This window comes from Staurois parvus, unplaced genomic scaffold (genome assembly GCF_062004578.1).
Source record: "Staurois parvus isolate SC_StPar_1 unplaced genomic scaffold, SC_StPar_1.0 ptg000048l, whole genome shotgun sequence".
Taxonomy (NCBI): Eukaryota; Metazoa; Chordata; class Amphibia; order Anura; family Ranidae; genus Staurois; species Staurois parvus.
In genome coordinates, this window is record NW_028317844.1 from 10,386,862 (window position 1) to 10,414,209 (window position 27,348).

At 38.3% G+C, this 27,348-nt stretch overlaps 1 protein-coding gene across 2 annotated transcripts in view; it reads right to left on the reverse strand.

Moving 5' to 3' along the window:
- Window positions 1-27,348, reverse strand: part of GRIK2 (glutamate ionotropic receptor kainate type subunit 2) — an 855,383-nt gene that overhangs the window by 5,509 nt on the left and 822,526 nt on the right. For both annotated transcript variants that reach the window (XM_089665163.1, XM_089665154.1), the window contains one exon: window positions 20,473-20,723. In XM_089665163.1, the coding sequence (XP_089521289.1) occupies window positions 20,473-20,723 (251 nt within the window). The remainder of the gene's footprint in view (window positions 1-20,472; window positions 20,724-27,348) is intronic.

The following is a 27,348-nucleotide window of genomic DNA, read 5'->3' on the forward strand; positions in this document are numbered from 1 at the left end:
TTAGTCCAGCTAAACGCAAAGCTCAACTTCAGCCTAAACCTTTTAGCTTTCTTGAGTGTGGTGGGATAGAAGGTCTGTCATGTTTTTATTTGGGGGATTCCCCTCATTTCTTGTTGGGACAGAGTTGGGACAGCCACCAGGATTGTGTATTAAAGTGACAGCCAGACTCCTGCCTGTCAGGTGGAAGCAGTCACTGATTGCTTTCACAGCCCCCTGGTTCCGGTACCCCCCCAAGTAGTCGGGCTCCGCTTGCCCATCTTCAGGCCTGGGAGAGTCATGGCAGGTGGAGAGGAGAGAGGAGAGTGGAGGAACATCTGTTCCCCTCCCCATCTTTTTGTGACCTGGAAGGCAACGTCCATGATGTCACTTCCAGATCACGGCTGTCACTTTCCCAGGTAGACTAGCCTGGTAAATATGCATTGCAATAAATCTAATGGATCACAGAAGAGACTCTGCATGTCTCAGGAAAGAGAACCTGTCAGCTACAAATAATCACATGGGGTACCCTATGTGAAGAACAAAAAGTTAAGTAAAAAAATAATGTTACACCCAAGCACACAACGTCCCCCCCCCCCCAAAAAAAAAATAAATTTGAGACTTCCTCCCCACCCCCACATATACTAACGTGAGTTCTACTTGTAGCATGAACACAAGAGTCCCTTGGCTTACAGATTTTCCCAGAAGTCTGCACTAAGATACAAATCAGATACAAATCAGAGTTTGGTCATCCCAATAAAAATGACATTTTTGGTGGGAATCACCCAAAGGGAAATCATATCTAAAGGGATGCAGAACCTGCAACATTCCTCATTTGAATCCTGAAAGTACAGCAACTGAGTGATACTTAGAGAGTCACTGCCATTCACATTCATTTTGTACATGGACACAGACAAACAGCTATTCTTCAGAATAACAAAAGGTAGGAATTTTCAACAAAGATTGTTAAAACCATTGCAGTGTACATAGATCACCCAGATTGAGAACGTTTTTTTTTAATAAAAGTGGAATTACTCTTTAAACTCCATTATTGTATTTGCCATTTACCTGTGGTAAAACACTCCACAGCCTAATCATTCTTACTGTAAAAAAAAAAACTTCATAAACCCATGGAAACAATTGAATTTTTTCCACGTAAAACTGATATTCCCTTGTCCTTTGTTTATGTAATATTTTCCATTTTTAATTTATTGAAGTGCCCAACTCTGAACCCTCTACTAAATTTCTGTCCTTTTACAACATGATGCCTAAAACTGGACCTCATGTTCTAGGTGTGATTTATTTTTTGCTTTCCACTTTTGCTTATTATATAATATACTGGCATGAAAGAGTTTATTTGAAATTATATGTATCTTAAAAATATTTGCACATTGTTCTTTTATTTGTCATATGATTTTGTGTTTGCTAAAGTTTATTTAGCTACTGCAAATCAATATTTTAACTGGATGTTGTGACTTAACAGTTTATTTTTTATACCTGAAAGCTGTGAAATCAATTTCTTCAGATTCTTGCAGCCTTAAATAATGTGTCACTAAAAACACCTTGAAGCCTTGTTATAAACTTTCCATGCCTCTGAGTAATTTTCCATCTAGTAGGACAACAATCATATTAAGAATTTATATGTGACTAAATAAATAATGTACCAATGGTAGCATTATATTTGAAATATTGCATCTAAAAAGCATCAGCTTATTATAACTCAAGAGAACAGAAAAGGGCTAATCCAGATATGTGATTTAACAGAAATTACATTGGCTTTTAATTTTGAAGGAAAAAAAAACTTGTATTCATTTGCTTTAAATGAATTGAATCTTTTATTTTGCCCTTTGATACTGTTCTGTGAGAGACACTTACGAAATTCAAAATGAAAGTGCAAGGTTTGTTCAGAAGTTTATTACCTCTAGCACTGCACGTCAGATATTGTTTGAAACCTTGTTAAAATGTCTTAAAGCAATAATGGCAGTAATCTTGCATCTTATAGCTTGTGTTAGAGGTCAATGTTTTCACATTTTCTAGTATACATCAATCAAAATGCTTTCCATCTTGACTGAAGTTAGCCTTGAATGCATAGCAAGCCCTCCTGTGGATCTATTTTCAAATAAGTTTCTTTCTCTACAGGCTGCTCTTTCTGGGAATTTGAATGATGTGCTGCACAGCTGGAGATTTTCAATCGAGTCTTGTATAACTAGCATCTGAAACCAAATTTTAGCAAAATATTGACAAATCATTGGAAACATTTCTGACAAATTACTTAAAAAAGAACAGCATGCAAAAGCAGGTTCTGGGATAAACAGTTTAAGTAACAGGTGACATATATTTTGAAAAAGAGTGAACTACTATAATGCAAAACTACCACAATAATACAAAAATGTAACACAAAAAAATTTGGTTTTAGTTTAGGTAAACTGCATTTTTTTGATCAATATGGATTGTGAAAGCAAAGGTAAATTGGTTGTCTCTTAAATTTCCACATGGATTTTTTTAAGAGCTATATACCTCTATGATAGTACATGTAGGAAGTATAGGGCCTGACTGAGGGATAACTAAAGAGTAGTGAAGAGCTGAACTACCCTGGTTCATTGAGCAGGATTTGCCAAACTGCAAAGAAGTTCAGGTACAGAACATCTTTGAATTACATAGGAGAAAATTCTGTCAAATTAAAAATTCAGATTTTCTGGTCTAATAGGCAAAGGGGTGTAAAAAAAATAACACGGGGGTAGGCACTGCCCTAGGGAACACATACCAATGCAAAAAAAATTTTTTTAAAAACTCCATGCAGCTGGGAGCAGTGATTTTGTAGCACTGACATTTACAAAGAAAAAAAAGAGTTTTAAATTGCCGGAAAATGACAAGAATCAAAAAATAATTGTGTAGAGTGCCCCTCCAAATTACCCCTTGAGTCTAGTATGTATTTAAAGGGGGTATCTCCCACAAAAAAAAAGAAGATCCCCCAAGAAATTCATACCAGACCCTTGGGGTATGGTATAGATTTTAAGGCTGACTTTATGCTAAAAAAAAAAAAAAAAGTTAGGTTCATCCTAAATCTATACCAGACCCTTAATATGAGCATGTGGTCTGGCTGGACAGGAAAGGGGACAGCATTCGCTGAACAAACCCAGTGATCTAATGCAAGAAATTTTCAGACCAAATTCTTGTAACTGTAGCACCATCCTAGCTAGCTAGGGGGATCTAGATGATTTTTTTTAAAATGAAGGCTGAGTAGCAGCCAGGGAGAAATAGTCAGAGGGTCAAATTTGGGTCAGGGCTGAGAGGTTCTGCAGATCAGTTCACTGATACCTCCCCCTGATCTAGAGACTTGGAGAAGTCTCCAAGAACTCTTAAGGGATCCTGGCCAATTCCCAAGCAGGAGGCTTTGCATGGTGCTCAGGACAGCCCTTAAGACTGACTGAGCCTGCTCAGCAGCAAAAGAGATCAGGTGGAAGATGGAGTGAGCAGGCTGGCCTGATTAGCCTGGGAGTAGGTCCAAGAGAGAGGCCTACCTACAAGTGGAGGAGCTGGCAGGGAGGATCTCGCACCCTCAATCATTTCTTGAAAGGACAACCTGGGAAGCAGGGAAGGAGTCAACCCTGCATAAGGCCTGAATGCAGCCACCAACCTACAAGCTTGTGGACAGCCACCAACCCACAGGCTTGCAGGAGAGGACTGAATGAGTAATCACACACACCCTGAGCCAGATAAGGGGAGAGGGCATTCTGGTGGGAAAACTGACTAGCCCCCATCTGGGACTAGTGATTCTAAAGTGGCAGATTCTGGGCCCCATTGTTCAAGGATTCCCTCAGGCAGCTGAGTGAAAATGAGATTCCATCTGGGGTCTGAGGAGGTTCACTAGGAGATGCTGAATAGCTCTTCAAGAAGAGGATTTTTGTCTAATAGACTTGTACATAGTGTTAAGGAGTTTGTCCTCAAGTTTACAGTTACACTGGACATCCCATACACCCCTCTATCCCATCCATGTTCAATACCCCTTAATAAAATACAAAAAAAAGCTTGAGGACTTTTTACTGTCTCCTGTGTGCAAGGTCTAAAGGAAATGCGTGTTGCCTGGCTGTGTAGGATTATAGGGGGAACTAAATCTTTAGCGACTTCTAAGGGGGTAGTGCTACATAACCATAATGCACTGCATTGCCTTTGCCCATAAGGCAGCTGGCATAGAAGGGTTAATAATGGGGGCTTTATTATGTGCCAGCCACTCACTGCCATTTGTCAGTGTGTATTGCAGTAGTTTAGAGTCAGCTTACAGTCTGTTTAAGGAGACTAATTTACTATACAGTGCTATACTGTGACTTATTGTTCTAAATTACTGTAGTGTGGTGAGCTACATATTCTTGTGTACCCTCTTGCATTCACAGTTTAGAGCCATTTACCTTTTTGTGTGTGCTAGCTACAACTTTAGTTACTTTTTAGCTGAGAGCCCTCCTCCCACTTGTTTAAAATAAAACATAGGGTTGAGGTTTTCAGGGTTTTCTATTGTTTTGGGAGGTATATATTAGTTTAATTTGCTAGGGCCTTGTTTTAAATGTGGGGGGTGGCAGCGCACACACACAAAACTGCCCTTTGTTTGAAGCACATCACTGCATACTCGTGCTGTAAAGTATTGTGCATCAAAGCCCCACATATTAATTCACCATATTGCCATAGCTGCCATTACATTTAGGCAATCCCCTTTCTTAAAAATGTCAGGCAGGACTAAAAGGAGAAGCAGAGGTTCTGTATATAGTGGTAATATGGGAAGAGAAGGCTCTGCAGGATAAAGCATTGTTAGGGGTGCAACATCCAGAGGTATGGAACACATGCCTTTTCTGTCTTAGAGTGGCTATACTGTACAGCCAGAGCATGTGGATTAGGTGGTTGAGTAGCTAATGAAGCTTTCCTATTCTTCTTCCTCCCATACTCAGGGAAGCCAGTTATCTGCAACTACTGTTAATGTGCCCTCATCTTCTTCCTCCTCATCTATGAATCCTCCAATAGTTCCACAATCTGACAATGAGGAGTCAGAAGAATTATTCCATCACAGGATCACTGCTTTGCTGCAGTATTCAGTATTCCTCATCTCAGATATTAAGGAAATAATATATTAATATAGCACCAGGAGCATAAAGGGAGGGGATATCAGACAGGGAGCAGCAAGAGGCAGTGGTGTTCCAGCAGCTGGAGTTTACACTCAAGAGGGCTCCAGCAAGGAGGAGGGGGTCAATGATGGCCATTTGTTTGTTCCACTGATCAGAAGGGAGGACAGTTCTGAGGAAAAGGAACATCAGCAGGAGAGGATCTCGCCCAAGGGCTGCAGCAACTTGCTTTGGATTGGAGGAAGCAACCATCCTAATCCTTCTGGTAGCACTGCCCCACAGGTACAGTCTACTGCACAGATACTAACCACTGCAAAGCTGGTCCACAGAACTCTGCACTCTGGGCCTTTTTTAAGGCATTTGCTGTTGATGGCACCATTTTGGTCTGTAGCTTCTGCCTGCAGATTATTTGCCATGGTAAAAGTACCAGCCATTTGGGTACTACATGAATAAGGAGACACATAACTCTACACCACAGAGCTCAGGGGAGCAGCAACACAATGAGAAAAGTTAGCAACAAAAGACCCACACTCCTCCTCCTCATTTCTCTCTTTCCTCATCTCCATCCCCAAGATTTTCCTACTGCATCTGCTGCAACTTCTGTAGTCTCTAGTGACAGAGAAGGAAGTCAAACAAAGGGTTTCAGAGGCTTAAGATATGCCACATCAAGCAGGGAAGAGGGTCATAAGGATCATGCTGAGTAGAGTCAAATGAAGCCTTAAACCTCTGGAGAATTATCTTATGCTTACCCCACTGTCTTCAGCACTATGTTTCCTAAGCCAGTGGTCTCTTCTGCAGCTGCTGTAGTTGAAGAAGAAAATGTCCAGAATCTCAATACCAGCTTGACAAAACTGATACATTTGTAGCTGAACCCATTCCAGCACATGGAATCAGTCTTTTTCCATGAATTTATGACCTGGGTTACACCACAGTGACAGGTACCTAACTCCCAATATTTTGCCCAGGAGGCCACTTTTTCCCTTCAGTTGCATGTGAAATGTAATGTGTCTGTGTCACAGGATCACGTTCTCAGCAGCAGGGTACACATGACTGCAGATATTGGTCCAGTAAGCATGGGCAGGGATGCTGCATATGTTTCATGGCACACTGGGTTAATCTGTTGGCACCTGAAAGTGGTTCGGTTTGGGGAACACCATTGGAGATGGGTGCCACAAAGTGTCTTGTATTTGTAACAGCACAGTCCTCTGTATCCCTTCTAATCATTGGCCTCTAATCAATATTTTTGACTTTTTGCTATTAAACATGTCCAGTAAAAAAATAAAAAAAAATCTAATTTTGTCATAAATGTAGGCCAAAATATATTCTGCTACATGTCTTTGCTAAAAAATGTGTAAATATTGGGATTTTTTTTTTAGCAAAGACATGTAGCAGAATACATTTTGGCCTACATTTATGATGAAATTAGATTTTTATTTTTTTTTACTGGACATGTTTAATAGCAGCAAAAAGTCAAAAATATAGCATTTTTCTCAAAATTATGAATCTTTTTAACAATAATAATATGCAATGCCCCAGGTTAAATGTTGTGATACTGTTTTTCAGCATTTAAGACTAGAAAATAGGAGGCACAGTAGGCTAAAGCATCTTTCAGCTTTACAGGCCCATGCCAAGAGCTGCATGACCCCATGCCATCTTCAGCCAGGCTTAGGCCACTAGTCATCAGGGAAAATGTTCATATGTACCTTGCCTGATGCATGTCTCGTGCAATTAAGTACTCTGTCTTCCAGGAGGCTCTACACCAGGCCAGAATGGTTTGTGGCCACTTTAGGTGGCCATAACTGGCCAGTGTTTACCTGACAGAAAAGCAGCACCAACACGATCTGACTTCCAACCCTGCAATGGAATTCAGCGTTAGCCATGCTGCAGAGGCCATTATTGAGTACCTGTGCGGTTATGGAATTCTTTTCACCCTCAGTGGCTCATCATTTATGATGTATGCCAGTTTTTGTAGAATGGAAACAATTGTGGTAATAATACAATCCCCTCGTGTTCCTCCAGGAACACACACTTCAGAGTCTAAAAAAACTTGAACTGAAGGAACAGCCATAGTTTTAATAAAGAAAAAGCAGAGAAAACTATGTCCTTTCTTTTTATTCCACTGAGGATAATGCATTTGTTTCTTACTGTCCCCAATTGCAGAACCAAGCTCCCCATGCCTTTTTTTGACAGCAGTTTGCCTGTTAGCCTTGAAAACAGCCACAATTTATCCCCCATTTGATTTCAAGCAGGATTCAGTGAAATCCCCATAAATTAAACATAGGCTAATAAGCTTATCCCTAGCCTATACTTTTATTTTCTTTCCAATGGAGTGGTGAGGGGTTAGAACGTTTGTTAAGTTTTTACTTTTGTCTGTATCCCTGTTAAGGAGATTTCCCTACTCTATCAAAGTGAATATACATATTTAAAAATTGATTTGTTACTATAACAAAAATAGAGCATAGGTACTTGCTTCAGAAACAACTGTTTAGGAGGACACTTCATTAACACTGTTTTTTTCACTTCATGTTGAATCTTTTGAACAGGAAGGGAAAATGATTCTCCCCTGTTGGTCCAGGAGTGCAAAAAAATATTGACAGGGGTTTAATGGAAATTTCTTTCCTGCCCACTATGATCAGAAGCCTCCTCTATGTCCTCAGAAAGGAAGAATCATTGAGAGCACTGGTAACAGTTTTGGCAATCGGCTGTTCACAATAAAAGCAATAGTCTCATTATGGTGAACAAAGCAAAAGCAGGCAGGGGTACTATTCTGAAGTTGAATACAGCTGAATACTCAGCTTTATAAATACATGTTGCTCATCCAGGTTTACACTATGTTAGATACATGCACCATTTGTCCAACCCTTGCTGCAGGTTGATTGATTACTGGACTCCCCAGTGAATTTTTCTGGTCCTAGACAGAATTACTCTATAATGAGCCTAAAGTTTAATTCCTCATAACTTCCACATTTGGAAGTTATCTTTAGAGAATCTCAATTTTACTTTGTTGCTGTGTATCCGCTGGAAGCCTAGTGAGCTGATTATTTTTTATTTTTGCTTTCCTGCAAATCTATTTTTACATGATTGGTACAAGTGTTGATTTGAATTTTTCTGTTTTGTATAATCCTTTTTACTAACAAAATGTATATTTACTGGGAAAAAAGTAATTTATACAGTCTCAGTGCCAGGTGAAAGTTGGCTGCTTCACACACAGTAGAGAAATAATAATAAGGCTAGGGAAACCATAATTTGCAGCCAAATATATATGAAGACAATAGAAAGCTAACTGCTTTCTAATGAGCTATGATACATGATTGTTTAAATGGGTGCTGGACTAACTGCATAGACTTATGAAGTTAGTGGAAGGGAAACATGGGGGAATGCTTTTTAGTACTTCATTCCAATTATTTAGTGACAAGTCAGATTGTTTCTATTAATGATTAACATCAATATATGCTGATATTTGGCTGACAATAAGTTTTGCTTTCTGTGTATAGAAAATAATTTTAGATTTAATACAAAGCATATTCTGCACAACAAAACAACTTACTAATCCCCCAAAAAATTAGTTCTGGGTGGAATGTAAGTATTGCCGCAAAACACTGCGTTTTTGTCTTTTAATGGGCTATTCTTTTTTTATTTTGGCTGGAGTTAAAATATTACACTTAAGCTGAAGCATATGAGGCTGGTTTACTAAAGTATATGAAAATGTTTTTACATAAAATGTGTGAAGATTTTCCTCAACTATCTAATTATGTAAAAAAGAAAATCCATGTTTTCTTATTTCATCTGCATATGATTGGATATTTAAAGTGAATATTCACACATTCATTTAGTAGTTCAGCCTTACATATCTCAGCTAAAGTTGAATACTTTAATTTGTTTTTTAGTACAAGCCAACCAGTTTATTCATTTTAGTGAAATGCAATCCCGTTAAAAGTGATGACATGATCAATGTAAACATAAATAATTTGCCAATCAAATAGGCTATCAGCATGCTGCATAAGTCACCATTGTTATCTGTCAAAGCAAAGCAGAGTACAAAAACATTTCATGTTGAAGCTTCAGTAGCTTCAAGTGAACTACTGCAGACAGAACACCAGGAAAGCTTGTCCTTCCTGCAGTTTCACATAAGGCTCTAATATGGAAGGGATGGATATACATATACTGTATTAGCATTGATTTCAACAGCTACAGTCAGGTCCATAAATATTGGGACATTGACACAATTCTAACTTTTTTGGCTCTATACACCACCACAATGGATTTGAAATGAAACGAACAAGATGTGCTTTAACTGCAGACTGTCAGCTTTAATTTGAGGGTATTTACATCCAAATGAGGTGAACGGTGTAGGAATTGCAACAGTTTGCATATGTGCCTCTCACTTGTTAAGGGACCAAAAGTAATGGGACAGAATAATAATCATAAATCAAACTTTCACTTTTTAATACTTAGTTGCAAATCCTTTGCATTCAATTACAGCCTGAAGTCTGGAATGCATAGACATCACCAGACGCTGGGTTTCATCCCTGGTGATGCTCTGCCAGGCCTCTACTGCAACTGTCTTCAGTTCCTGCTTGTTCTTGGGGCATTTTCCCTTCAGTTTTGTCTTCAGCAAGTGAAATGCATGCTCAATCGGATTCAGGTCAGGTGATTGACTTGGCCATTGCATAACATTCCACTTCTTTCCCTTAAAAAACTCTTTGGTTGCTTTTGCAGTATGCTTTGGGTCATTGTCCATCTGCACTGTGAAGCGGCGTCCAATGAGTTGTGAAGCATTTGGCTGAATATGAGCAGATAATATTGCCCGGAACACTTCAGAATTCATCCTGCTGCTTTTGTCAGCAGTCACATCATCAATAAATACAAGAGAACCAGTTCCATTGGCAGCCATACATGCCCACGCCATGACACTACCACCACCTTGCTTCACTGATGAGGTGGTATGCTTAGGATCATGAGCAGTTCCTTTCCTTCTCCATACTCTTCTCTTCCCATCACTCTGGTACAAGTTGATCTTGGTCTCATCTGTCCATAGGATGTTGTTCCAGAACTGTGAAGGCTTTTTTAGATGTCGTTTGGCAAACTCTAATCTGGCCTTCCTGTTTTTAAGGCTCACCAATGGTTTACATCTTGTGGTGAACCCTCTGTATTCACTCTGGTGAAGTCTTCTCTTGATTGTTGACTTTGACACACATACACCTACCTCCTGGAGAGTGTTCTTGATCTGTCCAACTGTTGTGAAGGGTGTTTTCTTCACCAGGGAAAGAATTCTTTGGTCATCCACCACAGTTGTTTTCCGTGGTCTTCCGGGTCTTTTGGTGTTATTGAGCTCACCGGTGCGTTCCTTCTTTTTAAGAATGTTCCAAACAGTTGTTTTGGCCACGCCTAATGTTTTTGCTATCTCTCTGATGGGTTTGTTTTGTTTTTTCAGCCATATGATGGCTTGCTTCACTAATAGCGACAGCTCTTTGGATCTCATCTTGAGAGTTGACAGCAACAGATTCCAAATGCAAATAGCACACTTGAAATGAACTCTGGACCTTTTATCTGCTCATTGTAATTGGGATAATGAGAGAATAACACACACCTGGCAATGGGACGGCTGAGAAGCCAATTGTCCCATTACTTTTGGTCCCTTAACAAGTGGGAGGCACATATGCAAACGCTGTAATTCCTACACCGTTCACCTGATTTGGATGTAAATACCCTCAAATTAAAGCTGACAGTCTGCAGTTAAAGCACATCTTGTTCGTTTCATTTCAAATCCAATGTGGTAGTGTATAGAGCCAAAAATGTTAGAATTGTGTCAATGTCCCAATATTTATGGACCTGACTGTAGTTTCTTCAGGATCAACAGAAGCAGGAGCCACTGAGACTAAAGATGATAGTCGCTACCCAACATTTTTAAATATTTGGTGTGGTGTTATAATTATAATATATGGAATATATTCCTTTTGCAAACCATGCCGACTCAGCCAAGTTGTCAAAAGGGTGCTGCAATGTATCTCAATTGGTCATGGATAAGATATCTCCCCAGCACACCAATCAAAGGGATAGATTTACTAAAACTGGTTCGCTCAGAACCTGGTGCAGCTGTGCTTGGTAGCCAATTTCAGCTTGTTCAATTAAGCTTTGGCATTCAATGTTGGAAGCTGATCGATTGCTGTACAGAGCTGCACTAGATTTTCCACTCTCCAGTTTTAGTAGATAACTCCCAAAGTCTGTTTATTCCATGATCATATGGAGAAGCAATGTATTGGAACTGTGAAGATGTCCTTCATAAAGCATGTAATAAACATAGGACACTGGTTCAGACAAGAGAGTCTCTCACATAAGCAGTTACCATAAGGGGACCCAGGCAGTTAAGGTTTGCAAAATAAAAATAATTTATTAATTAAATAGAAGCACAAAACATTGGAAAACACACCTCCACACAAAACCACATTAAAGTTATGCCAACATTGTCATTAAAAATAGTCAGGTGCCATGGCTCATATACGTATGCTCAGACTATCACTTTTAGCTTGCGACAGCAGTTACCACATGGTTTGGTCTAACTACCCAATAGCTCCCTTGAATAATGGCAATAAGCCACATTTGATTAAAACTGACTAAACTGGCAACATATAAAGCCATGGAAATTGGAGGTGAGTACCCACAAATAGCAGCAATGCAGAACTAGTAAGCACAGCAAGTAAGAGGACATTAGGGACTCACCCCACAGCATCGGTCAAAGCTAAGGTGTATCCAGGGGCAGGCTGACCATTTGGAAACTTGGGCACTGCCCGAGGGCCTGGGGTCAGTAGGGGGCCCCATGAGATGCCCCTGGTACCTTTTTCATAGGCTTTTTTGAGTTTGGGCAAACACAGGGGCCCCATGATCCCCTATTGCCCGGGGGCCTCATGAGTTATCAGTCCGCCCCTGGGTGTATCTACCATCCAGTGTATGTATTACTTTAAAAAAGCCTCCTTGCTTGGAAGCCTCCTTTATCAACATGTCTTGATACGGAGCTGTTGATGCAGGGGACTTCCAAGCACGAAGACTTAGGTGAGAGACTTTCTTGTCTCAAACAGTGTGCTTTGAGTCAAGGGCGTCCCTAGGGTTTGTGTCACCCGGTGCCTGAACACTTGGTGACACCCCTTCTGACGATCCCCGCAGGATGGATCGGATCTGCGGATTGGGGAGCATAATGGATCGGACTAGCAGCTTGCTATGGTGACACTCGAAGAAGAGGAGGAGCCAAGATTGCCGCTGGGGACCTGAGAAGAGGAGGATTGGGGACGCTCTATGCAATACCACTGCCAGGTGAGCATAACATATTTGTTGGTTAATTTAAAAAAATGTTTGACTTTAGTAACACTTTAACCCTGATCATTTCTTGGGCTATGAATTCTATGTAAAAATGGCTAACCCTGAGTGTTACTCAGGGTGGCTGTTTTTACATAATGTCCCACGCTTGATACACTCTGGGTTAGCATTAAGGAGGTTGGGGATCTTTCATCTGTTAACCGATTCTCTCACGTTTTGTGAACCCAGAACTTCTGTATTCATTGCTGTCAGACTGTGGCCATCAGTAACAAGAAATATAATAAAGTCAATTAATATGTTTGCAAGCAGTGAAAGGGAGATATCAAGGGTCCCTTGATGCTTTGATAAGTGGACCAGTCACTGCTGATAATACTATTACAAATGGACTTGCCACCCCCTTGTAAAAGTATTATAGCAAAGAAAAAAAATTTAATAAAAAAATGATAATTTTAAAAAGATTTAAAAAGAAGAAAACATTTTAAAGGATCCCTCCCATGCACACACTTAATTACATTTAGGATGTTCATATGTAAACAGCACTCGGGTCATACATATTACTGATCACTGTCCACACCAGAGTGAGAGGAATAATTTTTAGACCATTATTTATGGTTCACTCTAAATTGATAAGTTGCAAAGCTTTATAAAGCATGGCCTATTAGATTATTGTAGTTTTATACTATTTCACAGGTACATGCAACTTTATAGCTTGACATATTTGGTATATATTTAAAAAATGAGTTGCTCGAATATCAAGTGACATTTTACAGTTTTGAACATTTGCATCTATCCTTTTATTCTACAGTTTCTCTGCTTTCAGAAGATGTACAGTTTTTCAGGGTTTTAAGTAATTTCCAGGCCTAAAATGTCCATTTTATCATGCAGTTTAAAGTGTTATTAAACCCACAACAGCAAAATCAGTGTGTATATGCAGTAAAGTATACTTGTTATATTCACTGTGGAGCCTAAGGAGTTAATCCTCTGCATTGTGTAACAAGGATGTTTGATGCTGTCTTCTCTGATCCTCGTTCTTCTACTGTTCCCAATCCATCTTCTGATAGAACAGAGTCTTGGGGGGGGAAATCTGCACATGCTCAGTTTGTTGTGTAATTTTAGAGGGTTTTTTTCTTGGAAGAGTGCATGTGATCAGCACAGGGCCAATCAGCACCATCCAGACAGAGGGACAGGGGTTATGCAGCCTCATAGAACAAGCAGAGAAGAATGAAAACTCCTCCTACAAGCTTTAACCCGTGCTCAGCCAGACACTGTAGAACACTGATAGAAGTCACACAACTGCTGATTAAAAATAGGTATTTAGCAGTTTAGTGTATATTTACTAAAATAATTGCATTTCCACATTCTATGTATAGTAAATGCAGGGTCCTGGGTTTAGTAACACTTTAAATACCCATTTTAAATTAACGTTTTGAATGCTATTCTTGTGGGAAACATAACATTAAGGAAGTAATGGTGCATCAAAAATAAAAAGTAGACTTATAAGATTCAAAAGTATTATCATTTTCTTTAAATATGATTCCGCCTAGAACATTTTGTAAGATATAAAATCATTAAAAAAAGTAGATTTACATACCATATGCTTTTGTTATTCTAAATACCCATACATTTTCCCAGTTTTCATCCATTAACAAAGCTGAATTCCATTATTTGAAAAAAAATAATGAATCACAATATTTAACTCTGTAAAATTCTTGACTGTTCAATATGCATATTTTCAGTGATAATTACACTATGTTCCTTTACAACCAACTGCATTGCATAAAACAATAATGCTTTCGTTTAACATAATAACAATACACCATCTTGTGGTTACAGGAAAGCAATGCAAGAGTTTGTGGTTAAACCGAAATAATGCAAATAGCTGAGCTGCTAAAATTTGCCAAATGATTTTATCTATAAAGCATAGGGATATACTACTTTTTTTTCATGCTCTCTTATGCATTTAATTAATGTTTATTCGAAATAGGCTGTGAAATTGTGATATTTTTATCACTTTACTCTTCCATAGATCTTAAGGAAACAACTATATTATATTCATGCTTTTCCAATATATCAGTTAAAATAAATCTTCTCCATATTATAGTTATACATTTTTAAAGAGCTAAAAAAATACTCTTGCAGTACAAAGGATGGGTAAGGAAACAGCTATCTATATGATTTTGATCACTCTGCTGTGTGAACAGAAATCAAATACAATCAACTGCAGAGCTGTCTGTGATAAGAATAAAGAGCAGCCTAAAGAAGAAGCTGCACATTATCACAGATCCGTGTTTAACTGCACATTAATTGTGCTACTGTGTGAACAAAAGCCAAATGTGTTATTCTACACCAAGGCAATATTACCCTATTGCAGATACATAATGTACATTTATACTGATACATAGAGTATTTGAAAATTGGGCAATACATTAATATTTCAAGATTCAAGCAGTCAAAAGATTGGATTTTAGCTAAGTTGTGACTTTATTCATTTCAATTTTGGAGCTGCAGATCTTGACAAGGAAAAATGAGTTTTAGCACCAGCAGATTTGCTGGCTGGCAAATGTAGTTTTGCAGAGGTTGTTTTATTGCTAGAGATTAGGCTAAGGTTAGGGTTTAGGGGTTAAGTGGAAACGTTTAGGGTAAGTATAAGTGTTTAAGGTTAATTCACATTTTAGTCCACTTACTTTATCTAAGTACAAGGGTTTTCTGATCAGGCAAAGCTCCACGATTCCCTATGCAATGCAGACATATGTCCACTCCCTATTGCCCTCATACAATTTTTTCCTGCTGCCCTATAGCAGATATACTGATACAGGGTGGCAGGGGTGTTCAAAATCACGTATATATATGTGATTTTGCATTTCCGGGAAGGGGACGTACACGAACCGCGCCGCTTCCTACCCGCGCTGCTATTTTCGTCTGTCAATCACCGGGTCCTGGCCGGTGATTACTCGCTGGCACCCGGTGATCGCAGAGCATTACCAATGGAGGGTGAGAACTGTACGTAAACAATACAGTTCTCACCCCTGTCAGCTCCTGCATACTGCTATGCATATCCAACACAACAAACACTTTACTCCTGCACTAGGAAAGGACTCAGTAGACCCAATAGGAATGTTCTGGAATTTTCTGGAATATGCACTGCTTGCTGCCCTCAACAGACTGGGGTTGTCCAAATACACTGGATACAAATGGAGAAATGGTTTCTCCATATACTGCTATGTCTAGCTTTGTAAAGCAGAGCCATGCAAAGCAGTGTGCTTACAGTGAAGCACACACAGACACAGCTTACAGTAAAACAGCACACAGTTAACCCTTTGATTGCCCCACATGTTAACTCCTTCCAGCCCAGTGCCATTAGTACAGTGTCAATGCTTTTTATTAGCACCAATCAGTGACACCAAGTCAGTTCCCCCCCAGTGTCAGAATGCCCTCAGCAGTCCCGCAGTCAAGCTATAAGTTGCTGATCGCCGCCATTACTAGTAAAAATTAAAAAAAAAAATTAAATCCCAGTATATACAGTATATACTGCCATTTGTAAACACTATAACTTTCACGTAAACCAATTAATTTTTTTTTTTTGGTAAATTTTTACCAATTTGATTTTTTTTAGCAAAGACGTAGCAGAATACATTTTGGCCTAAATTTATGAAGAAATTTGATTTTTTTACATTTTTTACTGGACATGTTTAATAACAAAAAGTCAAAAATATTGTTTTTTTTCCTCACAATTGTTGGTCTTTTTTTTTTATAGCGCAAAAAATAAAAAATGCACAGGCGAACAAATACCACTGAAAGAAAGCTTTATTCATCGGAAAAAAAGGATGTAAATTTAATTTGGGTGCAGCATTGACTGAGCAATTGTCAGTTAAAGTAACGCAGCACCGTAACGCAAAAAATGGTCTGGTCAGGAAGGGGGGAGAGGGGTAAATCCTCTGGAGGACAAGTGGTTAAAGTTACAGTCTCTTTAAAGATTTGTTTTTTTCCAGGGTTGAACTGATAATTTTATGGGCTCTATTACATTTTAGAGTTTGTGTAAGGGTTAAATGTTAGAGCCACCTTCAGAATTTGGTTACTGTGAGGGTTCAGGGACATGTAGGGCAATTATTTTTTTAAATGGAAGCCCGGTACAGAGAATTACTGGGGCTGGGTATTTGGCACTGCAAATTAATGTATGGTAATATTCTATCTGCTCAGCCTAAATCTCAATTAAAGGGTAACTCCACTTTCATGAAAAAAAGATAGCAAATAAAAAAGGTAATATAGTGTATCCAATTGCAACACAAGACATATTGTAACTGAATGTTATTAAAAATTACCTTTTCTTTTCAATCTGCAGCACTGTAATTTTCTGTACAATGAAATGCAATAAGGCTACCTGGAGGTGGATGGTGTACAGAACGCCCTCCAGAAATGTAATTTCCTGCTTGTGTGATTGGCTCACTGATTTTCCCAGAAGTCTGTACTAAAATACAACTCAGATTTTGGGCATCCCCTGCAGCAAAAATGTCATTTTTGGTAAAAGATACTCCCAAAGGGAAATCACATATAAAGGGATGCAGACCTTGCATTTTTCCTCATTAGAGCCCTGCAGGTGCAGCAGCTGATTGTTAATTACAAAGTCACTCCCATACAGATACACTCTGTAAATGGACACGGACAAACAAATAGTTACTCCTTTAGAATAAAAGGTAGGAATCTGCAACAGAGTTTGATAAAGTCCTTGCAAGATACACAGATCACCCAGAGGGGAATGTTTTTTTCTTAGCAAAAGTTGAGGTATTAAAAAAAAAGAATTACAAATCCTAAAGTCCTAAATGCTGGTCTCAAACAAAAGATATATGTACATCTGAAGTGTAAGCATATTTCTATATCTAAAGTGTGTTTTGTGTTGTGTTCACTTGAAATACAATTTGAATCCAACACCCCACTTCAGCTGAATATAATTACATTCAAGTAATCAGTGTCACTGTTTCATCAAAATATCATTCATCTTTTCTGTGGTAGTGGTGTATTCTGAAGAAACAATATTTGTGTAGCAATATCAAAGGATTTCTTCCTCATAGCTTTCTTTATCAAAGCCTCTGAAGTCTCCTGGAGCATCATGCATGTACAGGCATCCATCGAGCCCAGCAAGGGGAAGGGGGAGATTGTCTACATACAGTTCACATTCACAATGCTCAGAGGAACTCAGTATTAACATAGAGGTTTTTTTTTTCAAGTCGTAAGCAGTATCACACAGTGAATAAGCTCAGGATCTTCATTCCAGAACACAAAACATGTTATGGTTTTATATATTTCACTGACTTTCACTGATATAGCTGAGGGATAAATGTAAAATATAATAAGACTCATTTTTTTCTTGCAAGGACTGCTTTAATAACAACCTTCACTATGAGTTCTACAGACTACACCCTTTCTGTAACTGTGTGTGTGCATATATATATATATATATATATATATATATATTAGTCATGGCCAAAAATATTGGCACCCGTGTATTTCTGTCAGATAATGCACCACTTCGCCCAGAAAATTGTTGCAATGTTTAAGCATTCACATGTTTCTTTCTTTTGTTTATTTTGGTATGACACAAAAAAGTAGAGAAACAAAAAGCCAAATCTGACACATTCCACGCAGAACCCCAAAAATGGACTGGACAAAATGAATGACACCTTCTCAAAATTGTAAGAAATAATTGCATTCCAAGTTTGTGATACTCCTGTAATTTGTAATTAAACTCATATGTATCAATTAACAGGTGCTTCCAATATAGAAATCACACCAGCAACCAGTTAAAATGGTGAAAAAAATTGACTTCTGTTGTGTGTCTCTGTGTGCCACATGGAGCATGGAGATAAGAAAGAGCAGCAAAGAACTGTATGGGGATTTGAGAACAAAAATTGTGGAAAAGGAGGGACAGTCTCAAGATTACAAGTCCATCTCCAGAGGTCTTAATGTTTCTGTGCCCACTGTGTGCAACAATGTCAAAATATATATATATATATTGTATATTTATATGCCCATCAACATCTAGTAAATATATTATCATTTTTTTCAGTTCTTTCGTCATAGGGCCCATTCACTCTTTTCGGTCTTATTGCAGGAAAACTCATGCACCCCAAGTAGAAATCCTATTCTTTCCTAGGTGGCTGGTTAAAATTCATATGCTGTAGTTTAGTGTGTTTTGAAAGGAAACTATATGGGCCCATTCACACCAGTGCACATTTGTTGCAAAATGTTTCTTTTTTCATAGAACCCAGAGTGATCCTGAAATCATATCCAGTTAGGTGTTGATAACAAATTTTAGCTGCTATTGGTAGTGCAAGAAAAATATACAATAAATAAATGGGTTCTTAGTGAAATAGAGAAATTGCAGCAGAGTGCAGCAGAGAGGTTGAATCCCCTATGTACAGTATACAAAGAAGGCACAAAGGTCTATATAAGAGGGGCAGAATATGGGACTCGTAGGGTGATCAACCCACTGAAGTTTCTTAAAACAATAGTAAGCTTTCATCAAGTCTCCAGCATTTACCTAAAACAACATTCTGCCTTTAAATATAATTTTGAAGAAAAAGCTTCTTACATGTCTGCTAGCCTAGTTTTAAATGTTATCTTTGGGTATCTGTGAACATTCTAATTTATTCAGGTCATGGTGAAGCTAGTAGTAGTTAGTTATATTCCACTGGATTTGTTCTGTGATGAATAGTTTCCAAGTGTGTCAAATCCTGCCGGGCACTCCCAAAACAGATAGAGAGTGGTTTGCTACTCTTCTTTGGCCACCCCCCCCCCCAACTCTGCATGTCTTCTGGGCTGATTGCGGTTTCTGTCTCTTGCATTTGCAAAGGATGAGTATGGCATGGGTGGAAGGGGTTCTGTGCTGTCAAGAAAAGCAATGAGGGATGTGGGGGGGATGTGTGTTAAAACACTGTCTGCATTAACACTTAAAGGGTACAGTTGCTCTCCAGCTCTAAAGAGGGAGAAACGGTAATGAGATATAGGGTAGACATGTGTGTATGTAGAGCTGAAGGTGGGAATATGGGAGTATGTAGGACTCCGGGGGAGGATTGTATATGTAATGCAGAAATATGAGTATACAGTATGGGTCTGCAAATGTGAGTGTATCTAGTATTCTGGGTAGAGGGAATTGTGAACATATGTATGGTTCTGGGGATTTCAATAGCTGGTACTGCAGTGACTTGTTGCACAGATCACCTGCCCAACAGTCACATTAAAGTTTCAACCAGCAATGGCAGAATAGCAGCAAGAGAGTGTGTGCTCTGGTAAACACTCCAATGGACAACAACAGCTTCAGGTTTATTTGCTATCATTACCACCAAAAATACAGAATTATTTTATTCCACTGACACCGGCTACACAGAGCTTTTTTTTTTTGTCCCACTGATACCAATAATACAGGTTTTTTTTATCCCCATGATTCCAATGATACAGGGCTTATATTTTATCCCACTGACACCAACTATAAGGTTTATTGTAATATCCCATTGACACCAATGATAAGCACTTATTTTATCATACAGAATAACAGTTATTTTTATACTACACACCATAGCTAGGTTTATTTTTACTTTCATCTTCCCTTTAGTGTAAACTCAGTCCCTATTTTAGCTAAAATATAGGAAAGGAAAATGAAAAGTGGCAACACAACAAGCCATACCTTGCACAATATCACTCATTTTATTGGCCACACCCACTTCTTGGCCCTGTATGCGCTAGACTAGCAGATGGTGTCCTTTCCATGCCACTTTTTATTTTATTTTCATTGAGGCTGCTAAGAAAGTTCACACATTATATTATATGAAGATTCAATTCAGTCATTAAATCATTTGAAATCAAAATCCATGTTTACTTATTTTAAACAAATGATTGGATGATTGACATGAATATTCATTCAACACATTATATAAACAATCTCAAATCCTTTATTAAATCATCCTTCCTGTGTCTATTATAATTATTACCAAATGTTGGCAACTATGGTACTGTTTAACATTAGTCTAGATGAATGTGACCAAAGAATATTAGCTTGCAGTGTTCTTCGTGAATGCCAACTTACCTTTTCTAGCTGAGCATTTTTTTTTGACTTGTATAAGAACTCTCCCACTGCAACGAATACTGAAAGGACCAGTCCAGCAGCCAAAACAATAAAAATTCCTCCAATATTCTGTACTCCTAGGGCACTGGCTTCTTTACTCTCCTCTTCGGGGCACCCATTGCCCCTCCACCATTTTTCTTTCATCATATGCAGAATTCCTTCCTCTTGAAGCTGAAGGATGGCTATGGTTATTTTATCCCTATACGGGGAACCTACAGGAATAAAAATACACCATTATGTTTGTACTCATTGCCGTGACTCTTAATCACCATAGATTACAAAATGTATTACATACAGTTTTGATTACAGAAATTTATTATCAATTTTTGCTGTTTCCGTTTCAGTCAATCCTTGATATTGAATCCAAACACAGAATAGTTCAGTGTATAAACTTCAAATCTTAGGCCTAGTTCACATGAGGGGATTACATCCGTGCTTTGTGCAGGGCCATGTTTTACCAACATGAGGACGAATAGGTGTTGCGTGCGGCACTCTCGTTGCTGTCTATCGAGGCACAAACACAACTGCTCCTTCCAAATTTGACATCTGTGTGGATGTGGGTGCAGGCAAACAGCCCCAAATGCACCCAGTGTGCATTTGGGGACACTCTCCTGCATCTACAGTGATGTAATTTTGGGATAGAGTGGGTGTGTCTGTGCAGCCACTATGTCCCAAAGACAAACAATGGGACTGCTGATATAGGGATACACAGGTGCTGTTGGTATTATATATGGCTCTGCATGGGGCATTGATGTAATCATCCCATGTGAATGAGGCCTAAAGTGACAGTTTAGCTTTCTATACTAACCACAACAGAGTAGAGAATGGTGGGTAATGCTAGCAAAAAAGGTTGAACATTTTGCTTTGACTTCAGTTCCCTAATAAGTCATTATATCATATTTTATTTTCCTTGAGAGTTCATAAAAATAATGGTATCTTATTTAGAATGCAGTTTTCATGTAATTTTCTTTTTTCCCATTCTACATTAAAGCAGATGAAAAATAGTTTATTATACATACAATACATGAGAATAAAAACAAATGACCACATTATATTTTTGGATGCTAAGAAGGATTCTCTGGATTCTGGAGAAAATCAAAGCAATTCTACCTCCAGTATGAAGAGCATAGTTTAGTATAATTAACACACTAATATACTATACAGCTTATTTCACATTTAAAATAAGGCAGAAATGTATTTATTTGCCAATTATTACTAATACAACATAATATTCTGTATTATAGCACAGTGTAGGCTGAAATGCTATTCACAGAAAAATACACATTATAAAAAAGGAAATTCTGTAGGAGACTTGTGTAAAAATCATGCTACTTAGTCAACCAACAGGAAAACATTTCACACAAGAAATATGATTGTTACTCATAAAATGTCTTACAGCCCTGTATTCTTAATAAACAAGAATGTGTGGACGTGTGAAAGGTATATATTGTTATCTGGAAATAAACAACAGAAAACTTTAGGTTATCTTGCTCCAAGTGAACATGTTATAGTTAAGCAATGAATCTGTCTTTCAGGAATTCACAGGACTTTGGATGTCTTGAATGTTATATAATTGAGTTGGCAGGTATTAATAAGGGGTATATCACATGTTAATTAGCTTGTTTGCATAAATATAACTTTGAAATGTAAACAATCTAGTACTTTCTTGTTGCTGTTTAAGTATTTTTGTATTCATTCTGTAAACTTAAATAATATTTTTACTGTGCAAGACAGTGGCCTGTATTGTTCTACCATAATGGTAAGAAACTGATGCTGTTTGTTCACAATTAAAGTTCAGTAAATCAGAAGGGTTAGATTCTTTATTAGGTTTTACTGATTTCTAAGTCACTTTGTAAAGGTTTCCCCTCTCTTCCTTATCTTTTGATACCTTGCAAACCCCTGAGAAGCATGGGTCAGACTTTCAAAAGGTGTTACTGGGATAGGAATTTGGATGAAAATATGCAAATGGTGACACATATGGTAACATAGACTTAACAGTTCTATACTTTCTACATTCTGCTAAAATAGTGATTTATTCCTTTATCCACTTGAGATATTTTTAATTTAGTTAATCATCTGTGACAGGGGACAGAAATGAGCATGCAGAGAAATATTACCAGTCCAAGCCTCTCTGAAAATCCCTCACCTGTAAGATTCTGGGTGGCAACCAAAGGGAGCCCAACCACACTCTATGAACTCAGTAGAATAGAGGTAGGAGTTGCACACTGATTATTTCAACACTGGACACTGGACTCTAGAGCAGTGGAGATGTGTTATCTGGAGTGAGGAATCACATTTCTCTGTGTGGCAATCTGGGTTTGGCGGTTGCCAGGAAAACGGTACTTGACTGACTGCATTGTGCCAAGTGTAAAGTTTGGTGGAAGGGGGATTATGCTGTAGAGTTGTTCTTCAGAGGTTGGGCTTGGCCCCTTAGTTCTACTGAAGGGAATTCTTCATACCAAGACATTTTGGACAATTTCATGCTCCCAACTTTGTAGGAACAGTTTAGGGATTGCTCCTTCCTGTTCCAAGATGACTGTGCACTAGTGCACAAAGCAAAGTCCATAAAGACATGGATGAGCGAGTTTGGGGTGGAGGAACTTGACTGACCTGTACAGAATCCTGACCTCAACCTGATAGAACACCTTTGGGATGAATTAGAGCAGAAACTGCGAGCCAGGCCTTCTCATCTGACATCAGTGCCTGATCTCACAAATGCGCTTCTGGAAGAATGGTCAAACATTCCCATAGACACACTTCCAAACCTTGTGGACAGCCTTCCCAGAAGAGCTGAAGCTGTTATAGCTGCAAAGAGTGGGCCAACTCAATATTGAACCCTATGGACTAAGACTGGGATGCCATTAAAGTTCATGTTCGTGTAAAGGCAGGTGTCCCATTACTTTTGGCAATATAATGTGTGTGTGTGAATATATATATATATATATATATATACCCACATACATATTACATGTTTTATATTTTAACTTAGGGAATAAACTATCCTATTGTGCAGCATGTAAAAAATGTAAACAAAACTGTATTTTACAAAGCCAACATTCATGAGAGTACTCATTACCAATTTCCAAAGCAAGTAACAAACAAAATACATATTTTATTAACTATAAATAAAAGTAAACAAAAATTCAAGATCAAATTTTCTTGTATGCTGTGAATTACAAGCTGTACAGATATGAGAATGTTTCTGAATAAACAGGAAATTGCTGTAGTTTAGCTGGCCAAGATGCCCGGTAGCATGAGTCAACAAAGTCAGTAAAAGCCTGCAGCACACAAATTATGTATCTGGACATATGGTAGAAGTAAAAACTTCCAAGTTGTTTTTAGACTTCATTTTTCTAAAATGTAAACAGCAAAATATGGAGTTTTATGTCTTATGAGAATATTTATTTTTAGTTTGAAACACTTAGAACGTTTTCAGTGTGGAAGGTTATTAGACAGACTATGGAGAGATATGGACATAAATGCCTCTTCATCTTATTTTCATTTTAGTCCATAAATACATAGAAGTAAATCATTTTGACATGACACCAATATGCTAGAAAGACACTAGCGGCATACCTTATTGCTCTAACATAATTATTCACTATTACACCAGGGAGACATTAAATTGATGATGACTGCTGCCATGGATATAGAAAAAATATTTCTATTTATCTCCATCAATCCTAATGCATTAGGAAAATCAGTATGTAATTAATAACAGAATACTTTTAGCAAGGGTGCCCTAGAATGAGAGCTAGGTTGTAATGAAGCATAACATGAAAGCATGGCACCACTAAGAACTAGCACTGCTAAGTGTTGTAAAATGGTGTTGTGAGCAGTGAGAATAAAAAATACCCGCACCATCAGTGGTAGGAAAACATGCCTTGACATTGGTGTCATTGTGAGGGAAATATGTCCTTGTGTCAGTACAATGTGGGAGGGAAAATGCTATGGTATCAGGGCTGCATGGAAGGAAATAGGCTCTAGCCTATTTCTAGTGGTTGGTCAACAATTGTAAAAATGACATTGACACTGACATTGTCAGCTTAAGAACAAATGCTCCAAATTTAGCGGGAGATAAACATTTCCAAGTGTCATTGGTCAGTAGGAGACAAAAATACCTTGTCTCAGTAAGAATAAAATATGGTGTGGTGTCAGTGTTTGTGTGAAGAAAAATGGCCCAGTGTCAGTGTGTGAAAAAAACAGTATAAGAGAACAGTGGAAGGGAAGACACCTCTGTATCAATGGTAGGAAAATGTCCCAGTGTCAATGGGTGGAAATTGTGAGGTTGAGCAAAAATTGTCCAAATCCAGTGAAAAATAAATATTTACCAGTGTCATTGGGGAGTGGGAGGAAAAAATGCCTTGTGCCAGTAGAAGTAAAAAATAATAAAAAAATAACTTGGTGTCAGAGTGAAGAAAATTGCCCCAGTGTCAGTAGGAAGGTAAATGCCCCAACATCAATGCCAGTGTCTGGAAAAGGTGTTCTGGTATTGGTGCAATGAATAGAAAAATGCCCTGTTTTATATATATATATATATATATATATATATATATAAAACTGGTGGTCAGTATGAGTATAAAATATCAACAAGCATTTATGCTCAGGGCAACATCAGTGTCCAGCACTGTTGCATCGCTCTTCTTCTAATGAGCACTGAAACTGATACTATTGGGCAGGAAATAATTCCACTTAACAGCTCCTGCATAGATAGAATACGTGATTCAGCAATCCATGCTGGGATATGTCCTGGATCTCAGAATGTAATTTAAGTCCTGAGACAGTCCTATGGGATTCTCAATGGTTGGGGGTCTATTTAAGCCACTGATCAACAAGACAGACAAGCAGCAATACCTTTATTGGGAATTCAACAACAGCAGCTTCTTTATTTCTCTCAGCACGGATTTTCTTTAATATTCTGTACTGTATTTCGCTCAGCCAACACATATAGCCCATGTCTCATTGCCCTTCTTTGTTATTGTGTATAGCTGAGCATTAAAATTAAGTAGTTTGAAATAAAGTCAGTATACCAGCATCAGACAAAGTCAGTATATCAGTATACCAGATATATTGAATGCAATAGTAACTATAAATGTCTTAAAATTGAGAAAAAGATATCACAATGCATATTAGTAGCCTGCTTTGATTTTTTAGTGCTATGCTGAAGCCTCAGGCCTAAAATAATTTAATTCCTTTGCTTTCTCGAGTATAAAGTGGAATGTTATTTATAGATTTTCAAACAGTGTAGCAAAAAAACAAAGATTCCAATCCACTACAGAATCCCAGTGGTATGACTTGAAGATAATTCACTAAATTTATATGTTTCCTTAAAAACTAATTCATGTGCTAAGCTTCACTGAACTATTGATTAAAACTCTATTCCTAGAGCATAGAAATGATGTTATAGAAAGCTTTCCTGACATGAAAGGAAACATTTCCAAAACACCAGGCAGCATTAGACAAAGAAGCTTGAAAGTTAACTGCTGGGGCAATGATAACTATACTTGTGAGCAGATGTGCTAGGTGTCATTTACTAATTGCTTTAAACATTTTGATGCACTCCCAGAAGTTATTTTGAATAGTAAAATTCTGCATATGAATGTTCATTTGATTATATATTTATACTGTTAATACTGTACCTGTTTTCGTTCCAAGGCCACATTACTGTTACTAATTAGAGAACTCCTAGAGTTTGGATTCAGAAAACAACTGTCATGAGGCCCCCCCAAATTCTATACCCTCCAAATTCCATGCCAAATGTATTCAATTACACCACCTAGGATTCTCTGACTTCATTAACCAAATTAGGTTATGTCCAAATTTGATCAATGATGTCACCTGGTGTCAGGAGCCTTAGGTAGCAGTGCTCAATTTTCTGTAGATGTGCAAAGACGTGCACATACCCATTAGCATAGGAGTTTAGCAAGACTTGGAAGGACCATGGCACACAAGTACATGTACAGCCACAACCACAGATCCTGGCTCCCAGTGACATGTTTAAACCTGAGGTCTTTCTAGCCTCATTGCTGGATTGTCTTCAGCTTCAATCCCTGTGTTCTGTATGCCTGAAAAACCTGCCAATCTTGCTACTGACCCAGGTACACTGATGCTTCTCTTTGAGTTTTCCTTGCCTGTAATGTATACTATTGTGTTACCAACCATGGCCTAGGCTTTTGACTAAGATTCTGCCTGTTTATTTTTTTCCTTCTTTCAAGCATGTTGCCCCCCCCCCCCCCCCTTCCACCTGTCTTTGTCCTGGATCCTGATCATGATTCTGTATCTACCTGCCTGTTACCAAACTTGACTTGTGACCTAACTCCTTGCTTCTGCTCATTCAACCTAAGTATTTTCAAGTTCGCTGCACCAACTTCTTGGCAGCTGCACAGTCTCTGTCTCCACCACCAGGGGTGCTTGGACAGGAATTGTACAAGGGGCCACCCTCACCATTTTGGGCTCCCCAGTAAGTTATGTGACACCTGGGAGATCCCACCCCTTTGTTTATATTCCAAGGCAGGGACCAGTAGCTGTCATTGGTGGGTTGTTCAGCATAATTGCATCAATGGACAACTATACAGACAATGGATTTGCATGGGGCCCCCTTTGAAATACATACCAGACTATGTTGAATGATTTTTATTGATTTTGACTGTTTTGGGATGTGTATTTATTTATTTATTGGTTATACATATAGTGATAAAAACAGTAAAAATATATACTAAAAAATGAAAAATATTTTCCTTATTTTTTGAATGTTTTCTTGAGATTTAAAATACAATAAATAAAAGGGGGCAAATAAAACTATTGCACTTTTAACACTGGGAATATTCATGTGTTAGC